This window comes from Thunnus maccoyii, chromosome 5 (genome assembly GCF_910596095.1).
Source record: "Thunnus maccoyii chromosome 5, fThuMac1.1, whole genome shotgun sequence".
Lineage (NCBI taxonomy): Eukaryota > Metazoa > Chordata > Actinopteri > Scombriformes > Scombridae > Thunnus > Thunnus maccoyii.
In genome coordinates this window covers 29,293,861-29,310,544 of record NC_056537.1, presented here as the reverse complement: position 1 = coordinate 29,310,544, position 16,684 = coordinate 29,293,861, and the positions used below count along the sequence as shown (strand labels likewise).

The 16,684-nt window shown below is 39.6% G+C and overlaps 1 protein-coding gene across 1 annotated transcript in view; it reads left to right on the top strand.

The window, feature by feature from the left end:
• Positions 1-16,684, top strand: part of si:ch211-266k8.4 (rab GTPase-activating protein 1) — a 61,619-nt gene that overhangs the window by 24,845 nt on the left and 20,090 nt on the right. Inside the window, exons 11-13 of the mRNA XM_042411344.1 lie at positions 11,870-11,977; positions 13,805-13,998; positions 16,282-16,403. Of these exons, the coding sequence (XP_042267278.1) occupies positions 11,870-11,977; positions 13,805-13,998; positions 16,282-16,403 (424 nt within the window). The remainder of the gene's footprint in view (positions 1-11,869; positions 11,978-13,804; positions 13,999-16,281; positions 16,404-16,684) is intronic.

Genomic DNA, 16,684 nt, shown 5'->3' with positions numbered 1-16,684 from the left:
TGTCTTAAGGGTATTACCACTACAGATACACCAACATCCACCCTGTCCTGTCCTATGTCGTGTGTTACTTATTGCTCGGTGCCAAACGTGTCGTACCCAAGCCTCTGGAGTCCTTGTTGGACCTTTGCACTCTGGGAATGAACTTTGACCTTGCAGCAGGCCTTAAGGCGCATTAAGAGGCAGGCTGTGAATGACAGGGTGTGGTAGGGGTCAAAACTCACAGGTCACTGGAGATCAGCGGCAAACAGGCCCACTCCCTGCCATTATGCCCTTCTCCTCTGTGTCATCTCTCTTTCTTTCACATCCCTCTTTTCATCTCCATCCTATTTTCTCTCCTTGACTCTCCTCTATTGCACCAGGCAGCTCTTTTCACCTGCTACCCCTTTGTCTCGCTGATGTGTTTTTTTGTTTTCTTTGCTTGCATTTCACTCACCTCACTTTTTATGCCTGTATTAAAAAATGCACCAAAGTTTAAATTCCCAAGATTTCAGTGCTAGTTGATTTGGCAGCAGTGTTATTTAATACTACAGCTCCTTGAGCAATTGGTGTATCATCTTTAGCCAAAGCCAAAGAGACTCTCGTTGGTAATTAATTGGCCTCTTTCCATCATGCCATGAGCAACTACAATATGATTTCAAGCTGCACACAGCGGTAGTTTTCTACACGACAGCAGGGAACAGTTATCTTGCTGAGGAGTTGATGGTGTGTAGCCTGTCACCTGCAGCTCTTCATCTACATCTCACTCTTGCTGCCGCTTCTCATTTAATTATTTCCTGCAATGTTTAAAACTGGTCCGCCGTCAAAGATAAAAATGACCATTTTGCGAACACATTTTCAAATATCGTGGTCAACGCTGACCTCTGTGACAAATACATTGTGTTTCCTTTGACTGCTTCACAATAAAAGCCACCACATGTTTGGCCAGTTGAACATTTTTAAAGTGTAGTGGCCGTATGTTGAGTTTGCTTTATCAGTAACTTAATACAGCTCTGATGCAGCTGTAGGAGAGTGAACAGTAAACCGGGAGGCTGGTATCACCAAGATAAAATAACAAACTGCAATGCTGGATTGCATGCTGCATCGCTGTGCACAGGAATGTAGTTCTTATTCAGTGCAGGAATTGGAGACACCGCCACTAGCAATGGAAACTACTATTGTAATGACAGAATGTAAACACGTTGAATGGCTATGAAAAAATGCAGACTATAGTTAACATCAAAAACATCAAAAGGTAATCGTTTACATTTCTTGAAAATTTGAACTGATAGATGTGCAGCAAACATGAATAAAAGACTTTGAATGTAGTATTGTGCTTAACAGATGTCTGATGAATCTGCTTCCTGTTTCTTTCCACCTTTGTTCTAGAATTAATTTTCACTCACAATAACTTTTTTCTCCATACTTTATTTACACCATACATTTAAGCATTTAAGTGTGCTCATGGTCAAACAGTTGGAACTTGAAGAGGCCAGTTATGATCTGTTGCTTTCCTAATATATGCCCTTTGTCTGCCTGTTCTCCCTCTCCCCCTTCCTCATCTATAGCCGTGCCTCCGTCTTTTCTTTGTTGTTATTTTTTTTCCTTCTCTCTTCGCCTTCCCACACTCCCTCCCTGTTCCTTCTATTCTCCTACCCATGCTCCGTCGTGGCCTCCACACTCTTTAAGCCATTGATTTACCAACACACTGAAGGGACTTTTCTCTTCATTTTGCTTTGTGCATGTCAGTGACTGAATCTGTGCATGTGCAGTCCTTGTGTTTTTCACTGGTTGTCATCATCAGACGCATATTGACTGTTGTGTGTATTCCCAAATAACAATTAATACCACAAATCCTCAGGGTGCTTTTCCTATCTATCAGTTTCATACACACATTCAAACAGGAAAACACACAAAACCAAACAGCAGGGATAATTGCGCCACTGTCTGCTATCTGATTAATGAGGACATACCCTCTGTGAGATGAAGTATTGATCCCTTTGGGTACTAAAGTATTATAAGTGCGTATTATATGTGCGTGGGCTTTTGACCATAATTCTGTGTATGTGTATTTGTTCTGAAGGACTGCCTGAGGACATGGCTACTGTATATTTAAGAGGTTTAAACAAGATAGTTTTGAATCCTTTACTATAATAATGAGTGATGATTGACTGCGTTTGTGGTCTAAATGTTTGTGAGGCTGGATTAGGTATTGTAAACACCTGTTGGATTCAAGTGATTTAGGGATAAACTTGACGGGAGCTGAACAGGTTGAGGCCATGCTTGGACTTAATGGGCCTCATGCAAGAAGATTTTTGTATACTTATCCTAAATCTCTTAATTTTTTCTATGAGGTTTGCTCTAACAAGTATTCCCCAAACTCTCTTAACTGCACAAAATTGTCATAAATCAAACAGATGAAACAAATGTTACTAAATGGCCTAAAATGCCATATAAAGCGATCTGTTCTGCTCCATTTGTTTAATTCAAAAAATGTTACCAAAGAGTAAAAAGAAGCACTCCACAGAGCTTCAAGTCCTGCTTTCAGAAATCAGCAGACAGAAACATAATATATTCAGTTGTTCCAGTAGTTGTATTAGAGGACCTGAAAAAAAATTAGAAAATATTAATATAGTTGCCAACAATGTGAATGGTTGGACAAGTTGTATGACAAAAAAGTCTTGATAAAGCAAAATGTTCCATGACGACGGGAGGTGGTCAAGGTGACACTAATGGACAAAATAATATTCTACATTCACTTTACATTGTCAGGTGTTATAAAAATGTTTCCCTGTACAGTGAACTTTATATAGACAGCAGCTGTCAAAGTGATGGAAGTTGCCATGCCAAAATATACATATAATATTATATTTTTATATGTATATTAATAAATTGGCAAAGCATCATGATGATGATATGGTAATCAGTAGGGATGCACGATATTATCGGCACGTCATCGGTATCGGCCGATAAAAGCTCTAAAATGAAATATTGGCATCGGCCATTTCTGCCGATTATGAGAGACCGATTTGTTGCCTTCTCCTCCGCCGCCTGACTGCGCTTCCCTCCACAGACTTTTTCACCCAGACAGTCCCGGTTAAAGTGGAAAGAAGCAGCGTGTCTGACGGGCAGCTGAGTGAAGTGGAGCCTGCGGAGGAAGCACCGGGACCGTCGGGGTGAAACTGCTACGTTTTGCTGCACAGATAGGAAACACCTCGGCTGACAGGATGTACCATTCTGTCAAAAAAAAATCTTTATTTTGATTTATAACAACAGTTGACAACCAGCGTATTAGGTGCATTACTGCCACCTTCTCCTCCGGAGTGTGGACCAGAGATTAAATCCTACACATTAATCCTGTGTGTCTAATGAACTCAAAGAAAACTCTACTGCTCCACCCACTTGACTGGTTCATTAAAGTTTTAACACTGAGCTCTTGAACTCCAGTCCTCCTAAGTTCTTCCTTCATATATTGTCTTTCTTGATCATACTTCAGTGTTTCCCCTATAACAGTACAGTACCCCTGAAAAACACACCTAAGTTGCAGCTACTCCAAGTCAGAAACACAGCTGAAATACACTTTGGTTCATCGGGCATATTAGTCGCTTGCTTTGACATAACCCCTGCAGTTAGAAAGTAGAGCATGGATTAAAGTAGGAATGGTATTTTGCCAGTAGTAACATTATGAGTCTTATAAGTTAGTATGGCAAACTTACACAATTGGAATTGGAAGTATGGCAGGGTGGCGCTGTTCCTGCTCATGCTAATCATGCTCGACTCAGTCCGCATAGCCTTGAAACCCTGTCCAGCACTGCTGCACAGAGTGCTGTTTGCTTGTTTATTCAAACTTAATTAATACAGAACGTATTGTATTGTGTGTCCAAATTGCACCAAATTCGACACTGCATGTCCTTGGGTCCCCAGCAATACAGCCACCAAGTGTGAAGTAGATCAGTTGAATGGTTTTCAATACATGCGGAGGACATACACACATACAGAGAAACAAACAGAGAGTCCGTGCTTTATAGTTAGATGTATGAACTATTGTTCCCTATGAAGCAAAAGTCCGAACCTCAGTTGCCAGATAAACATAGAAAGTTGTTCTTTTTCATAGTAAGTTGTTTTGTTTTTTTTCCCTCACTCGGATCAAATGCTACATGCTGGTTCATTCACCATTGTAATGCCCCATATTTAACCTTTGTGAGTTTGGAGGAATCGGGGCGGCTTCTGAGGGCTTTGAACTATAAACATCTTTGATGTTAGCGATGAGCTAGAATGATAAAATGACTACATGTCAACACCTCCAGCCTACATCTGTTAGTACTTGGAAAATCCTTGTTAAGCCCAGCTGAAGAAACAATATGGAATTGTATTAGTTGCCTGCTGATTTCATACATAGAACAATTAGAAGTTAAGAAAAAATTTTAAAAAGAGGAATAAATCGACTAAAGCATGGAATAATGTAGCACATAATGCAGAGTAGTCCCATTAGTATTTGCACTGTGATGTGTTTTTATTGTTTTGGCTCTACTGCAAACTGGATTTTACATAAAACAGTGACTATGAGGTTTAAGAACTGACTGATCTCCAAGAGAGAGATCTCCAAGTCCAATAAATCTATTTATAAAAAAGAGGTAGAGTGACATTCATTGATCTTTTGTCTATATCACTTTTAGTTGACATTTATACAGAATTACTGATTTATAATACAAAGTTTGTAATACACTGCTGTTTTGGTGTGCACATATTTGTGCTTCCATTACAGTGAGAGTGCCTGTGTGCTAAAGTGTGTTGTTTAACGTTATTATCTAGCTGAGGGCAGTCCCGCTAATCTTTGTTTTCCTTTTGTCGAGTTATCGGCTTATCTCTAACTACACCAGACATCTGGGTATTATTGCACCATTTTTCTCTTTTCCTCTTTTCTCACTTACCTTTTTTTTCCCCGTCCCTCTAACCTCTTACTCTCTCATCTTCTACTTCTCGGTCTTTCATATAATTCTTTATTTTTTCCTTTGTCTCCCCTTTGCTCTTTATCTTTCTGCATACTGTTCCAGTAGTAAAAGGTTAAGCTTTCCTTTGTGTTGAGTGACCAAACAGTGTGCAGAGGAAGGATATGTGAGGACTGGATGTTCATCAGAGTCATGTCCAGTAGGCTAAAATAACAAATAACTTGACTAGTTCTCAATATTGTCCATTGTTGTGAGATATGGACCTGCCAAGACCAGAGATTTATGGCCTTTAGTTTGATAGCTGTAAACTGACGCACTTGGCTGATAATGCTTCAGCACCATGCAAAACGCAGCCCACGCATTTGTCTGGGACAGTTGAGTGCTGACGCACAGGCAAAAAAACTAGTGGGATGCGCAGCAAAAAAGCTGAAACTGGCTCAGCCTTTCCCACAACACAATGTGATGTTTGGTTGTTGTGATGTTATTCATCAAAATACGTGTAAGCACACACTGAATTGAATTGAATCAGTTTTATTATCATTGTTCAAGACAGCGAAATTGCAGTACAGCTCCCGACACATAGCATTGACAAAAAGTAAGCGCTGATAAAAACAAACCATCATAGTGGTTAAAAAAAACAACAATAATAATTAAAAAACAGCATTGCACAGTACAATAGATTACTCTGTAACATGAACAAAAGTATCTCTTCTGTTTACATGATAAATGGTTGGTTGATTGATGGCTGTAAAGCAACATTAAAATGACTTATAACTTTCCAGAACAGTGAAATCCTGTCTCTTTGTGGTAAACTGCTGTGCTGTGTTTGGGCGTCTGATAAGCCTTAAAACTCATGGATCTGTTACTGTACCTTCTGGATTGTATAACAGCGTTTCACCAGTACCTGAAACAACACATCCCCACCAACAAAGCCCCTTCTAGATTCTTAGCACAGTGCTGTTTTCACTTTGAACAACCAGTTGGACCTTTGTTTTCACTCAGGTTGTAACAGAATCTCCCGATAGTGCTGCACATTACAATGCAGGTCTTTCCATCGACTGTTGTTAACATCTTTGTTGCCTCCAAATATTGTTTTGTGGTGTTTGAAGACAGAAAAAAGGAGGAAAGAAACTCTCTCTATCTCACTTTTCATACAAGAAGTTGAAAACAAGACAAGATGATTTGTTTACAGTATTCATTTAAGGTGACTGTTATTCACCATTTACCTGGAAATCTGAAAGAAAACTATTACAAAACAAGTCTAAGAGTCTACAGCCATGCTCACAGCGTGCTCACAGTGACAATGTAATATTTACCTGGTTCAACATCTTAGTTAAGCCTGTTATCATGCTAACATTTGCTAATTAGCACTGAACATTAAGTATAGATGTGGCTGATGGGAATATTATTAGTTTTGAAGGTATTAGTAGTCATAAATCACATTATTGGGCAAATTGAAACATTGACCTGATGATGCACTAGATGAAAAGACAAGGGATCATGAAACTCATTAGTTTGTCCTCCAGGTACCTTAAAGTGCAACTGAAACCACATAATGTCAACATGTTTTCATAGTGTACTGCTAATAGTTTGTCATTATTAAAAGGAAAAAAATGGTCTACGGGGAAATATCAGAAATGCTCCTTTTCGTCTCATTTGGATGGAGATGCGTGTCGGTGTGTGATTGACAGCAGGCTGAGCTCTGGTGATAAGAGCCATTGCATGCTGCTTGTTCTGTAAACTCTAGGTTCAAATTTAAACATTTCCTCCTCCTTGTTAATGATTGGCTTGTTTGGTTGTTAATAAGATAGATAATTTATTAAGACTCGAAGAACAAAAACAAAAGTAGAAAACAGCACATGCTGTACAGTGGTGGCATACAGTCACTATAAAAGTTTTAACTAAGAACTATCACATTCTGCATTTCCTGCTTTCTTCTTCTACAGCAGCCTTCCTGTGTGCTTGCTGTGGTTTAGTAGACCACAGCCTACACAAGTATGTAAACACTAATGATGTATTCACATTACAGTGGAAAAACAATGGACTTTAAATATCTGTATTCTAATTTCAAGGTAATCCATCCAATAGTTGTCAAGATATTTCACTCAGAACCACAAAGGCCAACCTCATGGTGGTTCCACAGGAAAAATCAGGGAAAGAAAGTCAATAGTAATAATTCATCCTCAGGGTACAATGAATGTTGGTACGAAATTTCATGGCAATCAATATAATAGCCCTGAGTCCTGTACGATTTGAATCAAGTTGAATTGTTAGCTGACTCTCATTCACTCCAACTAGCATAATTGGTTCTTCATTTTGCCCGGCAGAGGTGTCCTCTGTGTTTGAGATTGCAAGATCAGGGAAGATTTCTCATAAGATGCTGATTGGTCCAAACCACTGGAGGTTCGGACACAAGTGCATAACTAGAAGCCTGACAAGTTGGATTTGCTTGTGATCTTGTGATGTCGTGATCTCTCGTGAATCCAGCTGCCTTGCAAGGTAATGTTACCTTAGCTGAGCACAATGAACTCTTCTCATCGGAAAATGCTTAATAGAGACATCAGTCCAAACTGTGGTTTGCCCTCAGGTCATTTTGTGATGCTAGGTTTTCCTGTCTTGAGAGCTGCTAGCTAACATGTTTCTCCTTGTGTCTTACATTCATTTCAGATTACATTTTGAATTTAGGAAAAGTAGGAGTCAGTTTATCTCCATCTCTTTTTTCCCCTTCTGTATTCCTCCCTTCAAGATATTTTCTGTGTCCATTAGTGTTTCTGTGTACTTTATTCCCCCCTCCGTCAATGATCAGCACTTCAGAGCTGCCATTGAGCAGTGTCAGTGAGCTCCCAGGCGAAAGGATCTGCTGAGCCCAGCCTTATATTAGAGCTTATTCAATCCCAGCTACAGGTGTGCTGCCCCGCCAACTCCCAGAGGACGGCAGACGCTTCAAATCACAAAAACCCAACCTTCAAAAGGCTGCGTGTCATCAGCATTAATTCCTGGACACTGAGGAATCAGCAGAGTTCTCTGTCATCTGAAACTGACTTTGAGAGAGAGAGAGAGACAGAAAGGGAGAGAGTGGGCAGTAAAACACACTGTCATTCATACCTTCTCATTATATCCCTGAGTCATAGAGAACCCCGGAGCTGAGCTCACTGACACTGACATTCTCATCTGTTTACGTATGTTAGTTGTGATTTTGACCCTATGATTTACTTTAAATGCTTTAAGCTACCACATCATGGTATTTGTGTTATGTCATTTTTTCATTATATTGTGTGTTTTTGTGTATATACATGAGTATGTATGCTGGTATCTACAATTGCAGCTTAGAGTGTCTGACACAAACTCGACCCTGACCCTCTCTACAATTAGCTAAACTGTACTGTGTGCGGTATGTGCATGTACTGTATGAGTGAGAGCACATGTTAGACCATGTGACCTGCATGCAGTAATGTAAAGTATCAAAATGTAAAATTTAATGTAATGATGCTCCATGATCGCTTATCCACTAGTCTCTCGTAAATCTGAATGCACCTTGAAGGTAAACTTGTCAGAGATTTAGAGGAAAATGATCTTCCTGCATCAATACGTCATCACCTGACTCTGCAGCTTGGCTCGGCTCTAAAGAGCTTTATAGTGAGTTTTAGCTCATTGTTTAGCTGTCCAACTGCAACTTTACTGTTTTAGTTCACTCTCACCTTTCTCACAGTGTTGTTTTCAGACACAGCAGGCAGCTGTTTAAACTACCTGCTCTGCACCGAACAGCAAACAATTAGCGAGTAGCTGGTGAACATAGTTGAGTATTCAGCGTGATAGAATAACCTTTACTATAACAAGCTATTGTTTGTTTAGAAACGTGAGTTGAAAGGTAGAAAGGCCAGACCGGTTGTGTTACAATGGCAGCAATTAAGGCTGAACAGGATCCAAGATAAATTCATTTGGAGTAATTCCTTTGATCCTGAGCCTATTTCTGTTGAATTATACTGAATTTTAACAACTTGTTTTGTTAAAGCTATATTAGACTTTTCAAAGTAAAGAAGACGACTTTGCCATGTTATTTAAAAACAATTTTTGGGTCATCACTATCTGCAATGCAGATGGAAATATGGCACTTGAATCTCTGAATGTGGGTCCAAATCCACAGGCTCCAGGGTGTACCAGTCTCCTGCTTAATGAGTTCTGGGATAGGCTTAAAGCCCCCTGTGACCCTGCAAAGGGATACAAAATTCATAGATGGATAGAATATTTATAGATTTAACAAAAAATTGCCAAGTTTTATCTGATACTGGACTTGTTTGGTGTGCTGTGCAGTGTTTCCCAGAGAGCATGTAAACTATGTGAGAATGAGACTTCTGTGTGGCAGCTCCAGGAGGGGAAGTTGAACCTCCACAGGGCTGCATTCCACCAATAAATCACACACTCACACTCATTCGGACCTTCTCATTATAACCCTGAGTCATACAGAAACCGTGCAGGTGAGCTCACCAGTGTTAATGTATCTGTAGTGTGTATGTGTGTGTCCATCAGTTGAACTACAGAGTACTGAAAGTAATATTATATGATAATCATATAGCCTTTTTATTCAGTCATTCAGGATAGGAGCAGGGTTGCTCAAAGAGGCTTGAACATGGACATGTGCAGAGTCAACATATGTCAGACATACAATACTTGACTAATTTCCTGACCTAATTTAATTTTAAAGAGTGGATGAGCTAATGCCATATGTTCTCATCTAGTTTGTCCTTGGGTGGCTAACAGGAGACGTGCTGCAACACGTCAGTGTTTTGAAGTTGGCATTCGGCTGTGGAAGGTAACCTCTCCTTAACAAATGTCTGACAGTGATTGAGATAGATCCGAGGGAGAGAAGGAAGGAGAGAGAGACATGAGGCAGAGGGACAGAGCCATGGGCTATAAGAGGTGGGGAGGGTGTGTGTGGGAAATGGAGTTGTTTTAACATCAAAGATAACTCTGCTCAGGACCTCGCATTAGGCCGGGAGACACTCCACTTTATCATTGGCTCTTCCTGTCTGGCAGAAGCCTTATCCTTTTAAACTTGTGTTAAAACACTGATAAACACTGTTACAAATTAGAAGTCAACATCACCTCTACCCTCCCACATGACACAAACACACACTAACTTCTATCTCAGCCTTACTTTGGCCAAGTGAAAGGATGAATGATAATTACTAACACTGAACTAAAACAAATCATTTATTTTTTAAAAAGCTCTGACTTGATCTGACTTGACAAACACAGATAGCAAAGGCTTAATAGTTTTACTGACTCAAGACATTACTTTCTGACTTACAATAACCTTTGTATGTGTAAACGTATATGTACTAAATGTAGAGGTTTTACACATCGTTCAAAGATAAAAAATTAGAATCAATCACAGCTCAGCCCTGCCAGCACCATTAATGTCTTTAATTATCTCACTAATTAGCTAATTAGCCGGACCCAGTAACCTCCTGGAGGTTTGTCATCATCATGAGGTTGCCAGGCAACCTGCCAAGACCCCAGAAAGTTAGTGTGCCCAGCCATGAAATAGTCTGGCACCGAACCCCTCTGTGAAAGTACAGTGTGTTGTTTACACTTGGGGCTGTACTAATAAACAAACAAGATATAACGTGTTAATTAGTGAGCTTTAGACATGCTGGTAAGCAGATTTTGATAGTTTTCAACAGATACAGGCTAGCTGTTTCCCCTGGTTTGTGTCTTTGTGTTAAGCTAAGCTAACTAGCTGCTGGTGGTAGCTTTATATTTACCATATGGACATGAGAGTGGCCTAAGTCTCTTTTCATCTAACTTTCAGCAAGAAAGTGAATAAGTTTCCCAAAATGCCAAACTTCCATTAAGTAAGCCAAAGAGATGTTTAGAGACCAAGGTGGCCACTTCTGCACACAGTTACAAAGTGTTTTGATCAACTGATCAAAGCTAAAGGGTTTTGAAAAGACCTTTTAACTTGTTTCTTGCAATAATGTTGAAAGTACATTATTTCAAGAAAGTCAAAAGTTCTGACACACCTTCCTATTCCCCTGAATGAGAAAGTATGTCCAAACTTTTGTCTGGTACTGTATATTTTTCCACATTCTGTGTGTATAAACCTGTATCACTGTCTATGTTACTGCAGTCACTGGCACCTTGTCAGTGGTAACATGTACTGTATGTTTGACATACCTATCTGCACATATGTTTGTTTAAAAATGTACCTGTGCTACTGTTTGCATGATTGGAGATAAAGAAACTAAGTCTTCAGTTCTTTGTAGCTTCAGTTCTTTGTAGCTGTGGAATGTTTTGACCTCTAGTAGCAGTTTTTTAAATAGTGGTTCCCTGTTTTTTTCTTTGTTTGTTTTGTTTTGTTTTGTTTTGTTTTTTGCAGATGTACATGTTGGTGCGATACACATTACTGCCAATGGTCTCTAATTATTTCACGGATCAAAAGGTAGCGGTAATGTGCCAAGATACACAGCAATGTGCCAGCAAACGCTATGTAGAAGAAGATGGCTAGCTTGTAAACAAGGATGTAAACAATGCCGGTTTCAAAATGTTCAAAAAATCTGCTTTGCAAAGTTTTATGAGGGAGGAAATGTATTCAATGTGTTTGTTAGACCTCAAGAATAAACACAGTATATTTTGGTTACTAACACTGAACAGAAACATAACTTTAGTTTGCTCACATGAAAATCAACAGGGTACCCTCAAGAGAATTGCTGAACAAAGTATTCTGTTCACGTGTTAACTTAGCTAGCACAGGTATGAAGTCACCAAGCTACTTCCTGGTAGATGTGGTGGGCTGTGGATGTACAGTGCAGCTGTCATTAAAACTGAGTCGCACAGACACAAAAGAACACAAACAGATCCCAGCTCTAATTGAGATATTGGTCCTACGCACCCAATAGTGTAAACCACAGTACTGTGTGTTGAATTAGGGTGTTCTCTTTCAGAACAGTGCGAAAAGCAGACAGTCGGAGTGCCCAGCCAAGTCAGCCAAGAAAGGAAGGAAAAAGACAATGTATCAGCACCATCAGAAGGAGAAAAGACAACTGAGAAAGGTGAGTGTCTGTTGTGTGCCTGTATGTGTGTGTATACAATTTCAACATCTATCTTTTTACTCTATGCAACAGGTCCAGACAATTCACATCTATATATCTTAGCCTGACTGGTGAATAGTCCCAACTAGTACAAGAAGAAAGACGCCAGTGGCACTAAATCACTATCAATTCAGCAGGTTCAACAGAGGTGAGAGTCCTAGGCAAAGGTTAACATTAATAAAAGCTGAACTCTCTTACAAGAACAGGCCTGCCTAATAATGCCATTAAATCGCAATTCTGTTACAAGAACAATCCTTGCTAACATTTTAACTGAGCTGCTTGTCATCAGATAATTTAAAGACTTAAGACCTTGAAAAATACATTTATCAGAGGCAAGTGCAGCCCCATTATACAACAAGTGCCATTACAGTCAATCAGCCCTCACTTAACATACTGTATACTTTGTGCAAAGGTGCCTTAAGTCAAAGAATTTTTTTGTCAGACCACAACTATTGCTCTCTTGCCAAATAAAGCTGTTGCGTTGAGAAATTGATTCCAGTAGCACTGTTTCCAATCAGAACATTCTTAAACCATGTAAGTCAGTTAAGTGAAAATCCCTCTTTGATCCGTAATTTTGTACATGTTTTTTCAGGCTGTGTTCTAAAAGGGAAGATTTCTAAACTCACAGCTCTCTTCTGTTACCTGCAGTGTCATTAGCAAACTAAGTTCCATGTGCTGACAGTTTTTGAAACACAGCACACACAAGGCATAATTATTCCAAAGAACTGGTTGTAAACAGTACCTTATCTTGTCCTGTTGGGAAATATGGGTCTGGGATTACATTTAGGTAAAAACAAAAACAAACAAATGAATCAAAAAAGTATTTAAAAAAGCCAAATACTACTGTATAATGTAGGGCTAACGATTACTTTCATCATCGACCAACTTTACAATTACTTTGTAATTATTTCTTTTACATTTGATCTATAAAACCTCACAATTTCCTAGAGCCCAATGTGATGTCTTCTCTGTCTGACCACCAGTCCAAAACCCCAAAATATACAATTTACTATAATGGAAGACAAGGAAAAGCAGCAAATTCTCAGCAAATTTGGTACTTTCCCGATTAATTGAGGAATTGTTGCAGTTCTAGTATAATGTAATATAATAAAGTTACTCTTATGACTCCAGGAGATGGCAGAGAATGTTACATCGCAAAATCAGTGTTGAAATAACTTTTTCATATGCAAATCAGCTTTTTTCTTTTCAGTACACAATGCATCATAAACAACAAACTGTGTGAATCTCTCCTTGTGTTATTAAACATAAGATACAGCTTCACTATCTGTGTCTGTGTAGTATGCATGCATGTGCTTGCACACAAACATGGACAGTACTCTGTATAAGTGGGTCTTTGTGTTCACAGCTTGCCTAAGCAGGCAGATTCTGCCCCCTGAGTAAATATGGTGAGCCACTGATAACATTCATTTGTGTAAGGACACATTCGCACACCAAAACACACATACATGCACAAAGGCAATCCAGTAGGGGTATGCCTGTAAAGGAATGATAACTTATTTTGTTACTCCAATATGCACCACATACAGTATCATCTCAGGGTTGTTCCCAGGATTTGTAATGGAGTGGTGCTCAGGTTCTGCATGTCTGCAGAATGGGAGCATGATTAGAACAAGGTGGAGTATTTGCATTTTCAGACCACCTTCAATGACATTTTCTACATTATAGGGCCTTGAAACACAAAAAGAAAACCATGAATGATTTCCGGTTGAGAATTATCACAGAATTAAATCTAAGGAGGATTTATTTATTATATTGTTCTTTCAACAGACTTACCAGTCACCGGGGCTAAAAGTGTACTGACACGGGTGTTGCATCTGGCCCAGCGGTACCTTTTGGACCCAATGGGTCGACAGAGGGTTGAAGTGAGGAGTTCACAAACACAAGCAAGGCCCAGACAGCGTAGTCCTGCACCTGGACGAGTTTTCAGGAGTCGGACGTCAGCTTCACTACCACAAGTTCAGGTAAAGCTTGATTTGGTAGTACAGTGACTAACAATAGTAACTATGACTAAGCAATAGTAACTATTGCTTGTGCTGTCTAACTAAGGAATGGAGCAAACTAAGTATCAGTGCAATGCTTTGGTCAGTACCTGAAGTCAAAAAGGATATAGACTTGTTTTTAATTTTTGGACCTACAGAATGAAATCATGGCAGTCCATTTGACAGGAAGTATTTAGCATATATATTGCTCTTCAATAGACATTTGCTTAATCTCTGCTCTTATTGATTTTCCTTACTCCCTTCAGGCAAACTTTGTTCTTCTATCACTATCCAACCTGGCTGGCAGAAGAGGCATTTCAGTTTCAGTTTTTGAAAATGCATTTTCAATTAGGATATGATGCCGTGCAGAAAAAATATGACTGTAATATCGTTGAGCTGATGCAATTTTATAAATAACTTAAACATCCAGACAATATTATCCTTCCTTTTGGAGGTGCTGGACTGGTCTCTTCTCTCTATTTGGTGAGTCTCATTTGTCATTGGCACAGCTGTTTGGTTACTGGCTGAGAGGATAATGATTAGTCATCACATCCTCTTAATAAAATTTCACCCAACCTAGCACTTATGCACATAGCACCACTGTCCATATAAGAACAAAAATAGCAGGTACGCTTGGAAACTCTTCTCAGCACTGGTTGTTGTGATTGTGCTGTTGAAACTAAGCTCTTAATGTTAACTCGTAGCTAAACAATGACAGTGTATATATAATGCAGTTACAGGTGGGTGTTCCCACAATCTCTGTGTGCTGCGGTTTTTCACCTCAACAACAATTCTCAGGAACATTCATCCCTATTGCCTGCCATTTGGAGACTGTCTCAAATGTTCTTGTCTAAACAGTATTGGGCATTCTTTAACATTCAACAGATCAGGATCCACAGAGAGCCAGCATTCTGAAAGCCTCTAACAAAGAACCGAGTGTCTGACGAGCCGAGTCTCAACAACTCCATTTAGATACCAAATCCTTCTGCTCAAACCAGACTGGGCAGCAAGGCTCAGTAAGTTGGCATCTGATGTAAAACACTTTTGAGACAACAGGGCTTATCTCTGTCCTTACTGTGTTGAGTTTTCATAATATTTTGGAAAAAGATTTTCCTGAATATTGAAGTGCTGTGTGTTGTGAAAGCCTGCAGGGTAGCAGAGGGCTGGCTTTAACAGAGGGAAGGCCTTCATAGTTTTAATATCATAGCCTATCATTGGGAATCACCAGCCTGGAGCGAAAAAGATAGAAAAAATGAAAAAATTGATTTACTTAGCTAATTCTGTTGGACCACTCTCAGGGGAGTTGATAAGTATTCTCTCACTCTGTCACTCAGGATTCCTGTAAGTTCAGGAAATATAGCTTAGGTTTTTTTGCAGTTTAGAAATACAGCAGACTATATTTATATATTTTGAAACCATCAAAATATTAATAGAAGATAATAGAAATAGTATCTGTCTCATATGTTGGTTCCTGTGATCACCTTGGCAATGTTGCTCTTTACAAAGGTCTCTCCTGTGTCCCAGAATACTTCTGTTTATGTCGTAGAGAAAATAGTTTACCCCACCTTTTCTTGGGGTAATAATACATATTGTAGCATTTTGTCTAAATGATGACAATGTTTGACAGCCCTCGAGGTCTGGTTTGGGAAAAGATGGTCCACATTTTAGTCCAAATATTTCCTGCTCTTTTGTCCTCATCTTCTTTGTCACACTGTTTTAACTCATTCCTCCATCCGTCATCTTATTCAGATTTGTCTCTTAATTATCTTGAACAAAAAGCCATAACTCTCTTCCTCTTTAGCTTCCTAATTTTTGTTGCGGCATGTCTGAATATTTGTTTTTTTAAACTTTATTTTCTTCTATATCGTATGTTAATACCAGTTAGATTTTTCTGAAACACCTTTTAGAGGCCAGGACTGGAATGTCCACACATAATGTAAAATAGATATGTCCTTTGTAAGGAAGGTGAGTTGGATTGGAAGAAAACCTCTTAACGTGTAGCCAGGACCACAACCTTCCATGCATGCATGCATGCATACACACACACACACACACACACACACACACACACACACACACACACACACTGGGCCAGTCCAACAGCTGATTAAAACATGACAGGGTTGGGGAATGTGGCTCAGTAGCCAAGACGAGACACACCACTTCACTATGATGGAGCAGCCAATCATCTGGTTTATGGTCAGACAGGTGTCTATTTTCACTCTTATTCAATTTCCTTCACTTCCTCCGTGTCCCCTCTTTTAGATCAGATCCAGGAGGCGCAGCCAGCAGAGAGGCGGAGCACACCAGCCAGTAGTACAGGGGAGCGGTGGTGATGTCACCATGGATCCCGCCACTGTGACATCTGGTTGTTCCAAAAGTGACAGGTGAGGATAAAGTTTAAAAATCACCTCACAAACAAACCATGACATGCCTGCACTCATGCACGTCAGCCCTTTTCCTGAAGTGTTTGTTTTTGACATTTGACTGTGTGTAAGCACACTGCCTGCACACACATGTCCTCTGTATGTTCGGAGGGTGAAAGAAATGACATGAACAACTTTACAATATATGTTGGAAACTGCATATAGTGATCACAGTTATAGTGATCAATCGCTTATATGGATCAAAAAGTTTGGGGGGAAAAAAGTAGTGAAGTAGTCTACTT